The sequence below is a fragment of the Phaethon lepturus genome, unplaced genomic scaffold (genome assembly GCF_000687285.1).
Source record: "Phaethon lepturus isolate BGI_N335 unplaced genomic scaffold, ASM68728v1 scaffold15549, whole genome shotgun sequence".
NCBI classification, from domain to species: domain Eukaryota; kingdom Metazoa; phylum Chordata; class Aves; order Phaethontiformes; family Phaethontidae; genus Phaethon; species Phaethon lepturus.
Window position 1 is genome coordinate 1 of NW_010564275.1, and position 8,252 is coordinate 8,252.

At 38.5% G+C, this 8,252-nt stretch overlaps 1 protein-coding gene across 1 annotated transcript; it reads left to right on the forward strand.

Annotated features, from left to right (window-relative positions):
• Nucleotides 1-56: 56 nt before the first annotated feature.
• RORA (RAR-related orphan receptor A) lies at nucleotides 57-8,252 on the forward strand. Its single transcript, XM_010294828.1, has 6 exons — nucleotides 57-174; nucleotides 1,408-1,540; nucleotides 2,219-2,326; nucleotides 3,765-3,875; nucleotides 5,213-5,325; nucleotides 6,639-8,252. The coding sequence occupies exons 1-6, from the start codon at nucleotides 85-87 to the stop codon at nucleotides 6,801-6,803; spliced, it is 720 nt and encodes a 239-aa protein (XP_010293130.1). The 5' UTR covers nucleotides 57-84; the 3' UTR covers nucleotides 6,804-8,252.

The window sequence follows — 8,252 nt, forward strand, 5'->3', positions numbered from 1 at the left end:
GAGGGGAGAGCTTCGCCGCGCTCACCGCCCGCCGTCTGCTCTTCTCTTCCAGAGCATCTCGCGCAGAACATCTCCAAGTCGCACATGGAAACGTGCCAGTACTTGCGAGAGGAGTTACAGCAGATAACGTGGCAGACTTTTCTGCAGGAAGAGATCGAGAACTATCAGAACAAGGTATAAAAGCATGCCAAATGACGGCATGCGGTTTTTTAAAGCATGGTATTTCCATAACATGCTGCAAAATTCACTTTTTCACTGCTTGGTGTTTACTATCAGGAATGTATATTTTTGTGTGTTTTCAAAAAAAAAAAAAAAACGCTCGAACCAGAAGCCGCCAGATGGTTAGGATAGCCTTTGCATTTGTGATTCGTACAGGCACAGGAGAAGGCAAAGCTGTACTCCTAAAATATCTCTCTCTGTAACTGAGAAACAAGGATAGGAAACCAGAGGAATTTTCCCAATCCTAACCAGCACGTTATTTTCTTTCCTTCACTTGTAATTTGGATCAGCAACAACAGAAAAAGTTGAAGCCACCAAGTTTTGTAATGTCCCGTGGTGTGTTTTGTTTTGAGCTTACGAACACAGAGCTCTGTCCGGTTCCCAGCCCTCGGTGCCGGGGATTCACTCTCCAGCTGTCCCTCGGCGTTTCGGTTCTACCTGTAGAACAGCAGCACGGTGCTGCCGTACCACCAGTGGGTACTGTAAGATTTAGTCGATGTTTGCATTTCCAGTGTGCCTTCCATCCACAAACTGCTCCCAAATGGCTACTCTAGGAAAACTGTCTTGGGAAGCACTATTAAGGCACACTGGCCCTTGACCATATTTTTTATTTTCCAGAAAAAAATATTTAACTTTTAGGAATATAATTTTTTCCACTCGTCAGGTAATTTCATTCTGAATTATTATCAACGTATGAAAAAATCGCTACTTGCATGCCGCCTTTACATTGTTAACGAGATGATCTTCATGTATGTGTATCTTCATATGTATCCTTATGAAGACGAGCTAGCTAGCTAATTTACGTTCAGTGCAAAATACAGAAGTCGATAGGAAAAATGTGATTATGCGCTGCTAGTGTAAACTGGCATCTTTCTGATGCAGCAAATAAAATTCCCACTGAAGTGACCAGAACCATTATATTTGACATTTTTGGCTTCTGAAATAAAAATACTCCAACTTGGATCTCTTCTGACATCACTGAAGAAGTCTTAACGCGTTTGCATTGTCCCTCATACAAACAACGCTTTGGCTTTGAGGTTAATTCTCCTTGTCTTATAAGCAGACTGTAGCCAGAAGTGCTGGAGAGAATTCACCCTGCTTTGTTTTTCAGCTCAGTTTTACTTTATGAATAATGGGCTTTCCAGACCTCTATTATTAATCTTTCAATTTTTCTTCTCTCTCAAACAGCAAAGGGAGGTAATGTGGCAGTTATGTGCAGTCAAAATAACAGAAGCTATACAGTATGTAGTGGAATTTGCCAAACGCATTGATGGCTTTATGGAACTGTGTCAAAACGATCAAATTGTGCTTTTAAAAGCAGGTATGTGGGTCAGTTTTAAGGTCTGCTTCTATTAGTTTTGACTGAGGAAGGTGTTACCTGTATACAGTGGTTGTACACGCATAAATACATATGTTGTACGATGATCCGTGAAGTAATACAAGGGAGAAACCTTAAAAATTGTCTGTGTGTTCGTTTGAAGTAATACGCCTTCTTAGTTACTCTGGGTAGAATGAGTTCAAGCATACGTATGACATTTTTCCATTATGAACAAAGGGAGCAATGAGATGGAAAAGTTGGACTCAGATTTTTTATTTTGGCTTACTAACAGTGAGTAACATATTTCAAGGTAAAAAACCAGATCGTTCGATGCAAGATGTTGTAGAAGTAACACAGTTTACAAATACTAGACAAAGTTGTCAAAGCTTCGTGAACATAAATCTAAATGAGCTGCTTTGACTTCAGAGACTTCATTAATCGAAATTATTAAGAGTTTATTAGCATTAACTAGCATTTTGCTTTAGCAAAAACTTCTACAGAGTTTCATGGGAATTCTTTTAATTCTACTAGCAAATCAAACTACACTGTTACACCACAGAAACCTACTACCCTACTCCACTGATACTGAATGCAGAGCATAGGAAATTTTTAAAGCCTAGCTTGCTCTTTGCAACTGAAGTCTCTACTTAAATAGTCAAACATACATTGTTTCTGTTTTAGGGTCTTTAGAGGTTGTGTTCATCAGAATGTGCCGTGCCTTTGACTCTCAGAACAACACAGTCTACTTTGATGGCAAGTATGCTAGCCCAGAGGTTTTCAAGTCCTTAGGTAAGGAAATGTCAAGTGTTGTACCTTCAAACAAACAAACAAAAACCAGAATAAAAATAGTAAGGTGGAAAAGCAAGGGGACAACTACTTTGAAAAATTCAGGCTATAGTATTCAGGCAAGAGTTCCAAAGCTCAAACTGCTTATTCTGTAAGCAGTCATACTGGCTCTGTTTGAGGCCAAGCTGGTTGCAGGAGTTAAAACAGCTTAACGCTATGCAGCAAAGGACTGTTGGTGTTGAAATTCAACACTTGCATCAGGGTAGAGCAGTTTGGACACACTTGTTCAGAACAGAAGCCCAGATTTCTTATCTAGTGTAACATGTTATATATCCTGTTGGAAAAGGCAGTGGATTTTAAGCTAATTTTGGATAGACTGGTGTTACTGCTTTGAAGATGTTAATAGTGTTTTAGAATATGCAAAGCCCAGTTATTTGCAGGTAAAATACTGTAAATCTTTTTGTTTGTTTGTTTTTTTTTTTTTTAATTAAACCACAGTTTATAATTTTGGATTTTTTTCCTGCATATTTTTGCTAATTTTCAAAAGATGCATTTCACTGGGTCTAGATTTGGGATGTAAGCCATTGTGGAGGGCAGTGAAAATACAGCAGCAGAGAAGGCCATACAGTCACTGAAGTATTCTCTGCCTTTCTAAAACACCTCAAGGTACAAGGTCTGAGTGCAAGCAATTCACAGAATGCAGTATCAGATGTGGGTTCCAATGAAACATAACTTTCATCTGTTACCAACTACATCCAGAAATTTAGGCTGGGTTGGGGCCAAGATCTGCAGAGAGCCCTCTTCCATCAGGTTGCAATCCCCTTCAAAGCCGGGCTCCACTTCCGCAAACTGCATAGCAGCATGTGTAACAGCAGCAGTAACCTGACTTACACCTGCGTGAGCAAGAGAATGGATGAAAGGAGACACAGTTCCTTTTCTGCATGAAAAGCTTTCAGACCTTGGCTTCTCCCCTTGCTCCTGCATGTACCTCATACGCCTCTCTTTCCCCCCCACCCCTTCTGTGCGCTCGATAATCTTAAAATCGGCACTTTTCAAGTACGCATTTTAAACCTCCAGTCCGCAGTGACATGAGAAAGTTCCATGTAGAAAAGAAACAAAGCTAAACCAATTTTGAGCTTGCAAATGGCTTTGGTTTTATCCATATTTACCCCAAAAGAACCAAATGTGAAAGAGATACGGTGTGCAAAACCTTCAAAATACTGTCTGCCAGGGTGTGGGAGCTAGGTACTTGTGGGAATGGGGTAATAAGCTCAAGCGTGGGTAAGATCTCACTACCATCACTCCACAATCCTTAAAGAAAAGACAGTTCACCTATGAAGTATTTTACATCCATTTTTTACCTCCATCAGAGTAACTCAACAACTGTAGCTCTGAAGTAGTTTTAAACAACGTGGTTTGAGCTGTACCTTCTTTTTGGCAGGTTGCGAAGACTTCATTAGTTTTGTGTTTGAATTTGGAAAAAGTTTATGTTCTATGCACCTGACAGAAGATGAGATAGCTTTGTTTTCTGCGTTTGTTTTAATGTCAGCAGGTAAGAGATAAAGGTTTTCTCTAGGTTTATTTGGTAGAGGTTGTTTTTATTTTGAAGTCTCTTTAATGCTAATGTTAAGACTATTGGACAGTGTGAAATGTTGCCATCTTTTTGAGTGTCATCTTCTTGACAAAAAACTTTTATTTTAATAAACTCATTAAAACTATGAATTGAGGAATAAATTTGTTAAGTTAGAAATCCTAACCTAAGCCCTTGTTTTCCAAACTTTCACCTCATTGAGGACTCCAGCTTCTTTGCAGAAGCTTAAATGTGTGTGAGATGACTGGATGAATCTAGGTGAGACAGGCAGAAGGTAGCCCCTGAATTTACATAGTCAGCTTTCAGGGTCTATGAGCTTGCAGCTGTAGCAGAATCATCTCAAGCACGTGACAGAATGCTTTCAGGTCTGTTAAGTGAGGTTGCCGTTTTAGCGTCTACAAAGGTACCGAGGTATCTGTCCCCGTTGTGAAACTGAGTACACTGAGAATTGTGCTGCCAGACATACAAGTCTCACCCCAAGAGTCAGCCTGGGTCTACCATAGCCATGACTAAAATAACTTAATAATCTCAAGTAGATAGGCACCGTACTCCAGGTTCTGGGAAGGCTTACTAGGTCAGGCGAAATAAGATAGCAGTGCAGAAAGTCAGTCTGTGTCTGGCATAACACCCAGGGAAATAAATGCTCTGTTTTTAGACTGCAGCACAGTGGACTCTCGAGTGGAAGGGTCTGTTAGCAACAGTGGGTTTACTGAGACTATCGTGACTACGTTCTCAGGCCGTTGGCCAGATCAGAAGTATGTTAGCCCTGTGTCTTAGTATGTGAGCCACAAAATCCCACAGAATGCCGCAGTTCTGCCACACAGGGGATATAGCAGCTAATATTATTTTTCTGCTAGGAAGTTTAGGAGCTTTTTTTTTCTTTTTTTGATAGCTAAATATTTGTTTTCGATTTTTCTGTAGGTCACTGTAGATCTTAGCAAGAAGATCCACTCCAACTACTTGTTCATTATGTGATCTACTCCCCACTAAAAAGTTGCTAGCTTCATTTTGTAAATACCCTGCATTTCACAGATCTCGTTAGCAATGTTTAATAAATCTTACTCAGATACGCTGCATTCTTCTAATTAAGGGCTTTATAAAAGTAATTTTAAATGCATTATTTATAATAAATACACTCCAAAACCTATTAATTTTGAAATTCATTTTCTATATGAGAGTATGTAAGAAGTGGAAGGTTGCAAACAGGAAAGATGAGAATCTGTACCAGACTCACTACTTCCTGGTGCACTGTGATTGATGTGTGCAGCACTAGAGGTGTTAACTCCATTTATATTTAGATCGCTCATGGCTTCAGGAGAAAGTAAAAATTGAAAAACTCCAACAGAAGATCCAGCTAGCACTTCAGCATGTCCTACAGAAGAACCACCGAGAAGATGGAATTTTAACAAAGGTAAGAATCATACTCTGCCATGTCACATCACTGTGAAAGTATGCTTTCTTATGAACGGTATCCTAATTACGGTGTAAAAGCTTTTATGCAGTTAATTTGTTATTTATAAACCTGTAATTCTTTGTTCAAAATTGAGGTGCTTAGCTGAAACTATTTACTAAAAACTAGAAGAGGTGAAATGATGATGTATTAGGGAACAAGGCTGACAATGGTCTGAAAAGAAGTATTCGGATGTTGAACGTCATAAAAAGCAACGAAGGTTTTTATCCTATTTCTCCTACACAGTGTTTCTGCCACACAGAATACTGTTTCAGTTCTACAACATGCATACTTTAATCCTTGTGAAGCCTCTGTTTGCATGACAATTAAGTTATAACATGCAATACCCATACTAACCTTATTTTTCAGTCTTTCATGGGAGGGTCCCTACACAGCATTTTTCTCAGCAGTTCTTCCAAATACTGATGCCTAGGGAAAAGAGATACTGCATACTATTATGCTAATCTAAAGTATCTTCACGTAATTTTTAAAAAATGGAAAAGTGATGTGATGTTAAAAAAAAAAAAAAAAGTACATCTGAAGAACTGGGGAAGGACAGGCACTTCCTTACAGAGGTGGTTCCCTTTAGAACTCTGCACAGATGGAAAGCTTCTGCTTAGTTTCATGCCACAGAATTAATTGTAATAGAAGCAGGATGGTCCAGCCCAGGATTTGCGGGTTTTTCTTGTCTCAAGTGCTAGCTATTTAATTCTTTTCCAAGCGTATACTTCGGATACCTGTGTTGGAAGAAAGTTTATTTCATGTGCTTTGATACAAGCAATTTACTCAGCAAGTTCAGGGAGTACCCTGGTGCTATTTTCCTGTTCCTTTTCACATTATTTGGCATAAATTTAAAAAGCCTAACCTGTTTCATTGCCAGTTCCCTCCATAATATTCACAGTGGGTTTAAAAGTAGTCAGGACTGCCTTCTTCCAAGAGGATGACTGATGATCCAGCCATGAGATACTTCTGTATCAATCCAGTGCTTGGTAGGCAAGTGAGGAAACCTAATGATAAATTTTCCTAGGAACTTAAAGAAAAAATTATTTCACAAATAGCATTAATCTGTTATTTAAATAGCTTTTTAATGGCTTTTTTTTTTTTTTTAAATCTAACATAACAAACATCCGTGACTATGGGTCTGAAATGTCATTATTAAGGTAAACAACACTGAAGTGAACTCAAAAGTGTTTGGGAGAGCTTTAATCCTAAGAGCAAGATGGGGAGGCCTGGTTCCATATATGACTGTATGACTTCTGTTCATTTTTTTACAGTTAATATGCAAAGTGTCTACTTTAAGAGCACTGTGTGGACGACATACAGAAAAGCTTATGGCATTTAAAGCAATATACCCAGACATTGTACGACTTCATTTTCCTCCACTTTACAAGGAGTTGTTCACTTCAGAATTTGAGCCAGCGATGCAAATTGATGGGTAAACGTATCACCTAAGCACTTCTAGAATGTCCGAAGTACAAACATTAAAACAAAAGAAAGGAAAAGAAAAAAAAAAAAAAAGAAAGAAAACCAAGACACTTTATATGGCCCTGCACAGACCTAGGGAGCCAACACACTGCACATCTCTTGGCGGTCGGGGTCAGGCGAAGGATGGGAAACAATGAAACAAAGTTGAACTTGTTTTTCTCATGCATATGATTTCCATTATGCCTACAAATATGGACCCTTTTTCTGTCTCAGCTTCTCAATCCTTGACCTCTGTTTACACAGACTGAGGGTACTAATGTCAGAAGGTTGTTTTCTCCTGTAGTTCACTGCCCAGACTTTTGACAGAACAATCAATTTGTTGATCAGAACAGAGAGTCCATCTAGTAATCAGCGACTGGTGTGCATTGCAGAGATTTCAGCATCAGTTTGCACAACTTGCTCATTGTTTCATGAAGGACGATTTTTCTCACCTACCACTGTTTGCCAGTAGACAGAACGGCATGAAAAGGGTCCATAGCAATAGCAACAATAGCATTATAATATATTACAGGGTAAATGGGCATGAAGACTATATATAGCAAAAGAGATATTGTTTATATATTGTTTTAATTAATATAAAATGTAGTTACTGGTATAGCTTTTCTTGTTGAATTGATAAGGCACTTTCATTTTGCACCTTTTTCTTTAAATTAAATGCTAGCGTGTTCATTGTTGTGTTGCATGTGCACCAGAAATTCAAGTTTAACTGAAAAAAGTTTGGCAGGTACTGGTACGTTGGGAGGTATTTATGCTGCTGTTTTCCATGTTACTTTTAAAGAGAGGCTGGTCATATCCTGAAATGGTTACAGATTTTTTTAAAGAGTTGAAAATAATGACAGTTTTCTAAATTAAAATCAGCTTTTAAGCTGTTAAATTCAAAGGTACTTTTATTTTCAAACCTTTCAAACCTGGATGTTTAAAATTACATGCCTAAATTCAAATTTAGGTGCACAAGTCAGGAGCCTCATTTTCAAAGGTGCTGAGCTTCCGTCGTTAAAGTTAAGCTAAGCAATGACAGATCATTTACAAGTGAGTAACAACAGCATCCTTGAAAATCAGGCTATTAAATAAAGTGTGTTTCTGCTCACTGTAAATCCAGATTTGAAGGTATTTACTCAAGTCTGTATCTACAGTAAAAGTATGTGTGTATGACACGTATGTGGAAAAGTAATTTTTATACAGAATATTACATACTTTTGTACTCCATATCGTAAACAATGCCTTCAAACTCCAAACTCTAGCCTATCAAAATCCACAGGAAGTTTGGCTCTGACTTCAAGTGAGATGAGACACCGACCCATGTTCTTCCAGCATCCAGCAGTTCACTTTCAGGTAGCTGAACAGAGAAGCCCATTGCTCTCCTTATTTAAAAAGATGCACTTTATCAGATGAGGACAGACTAA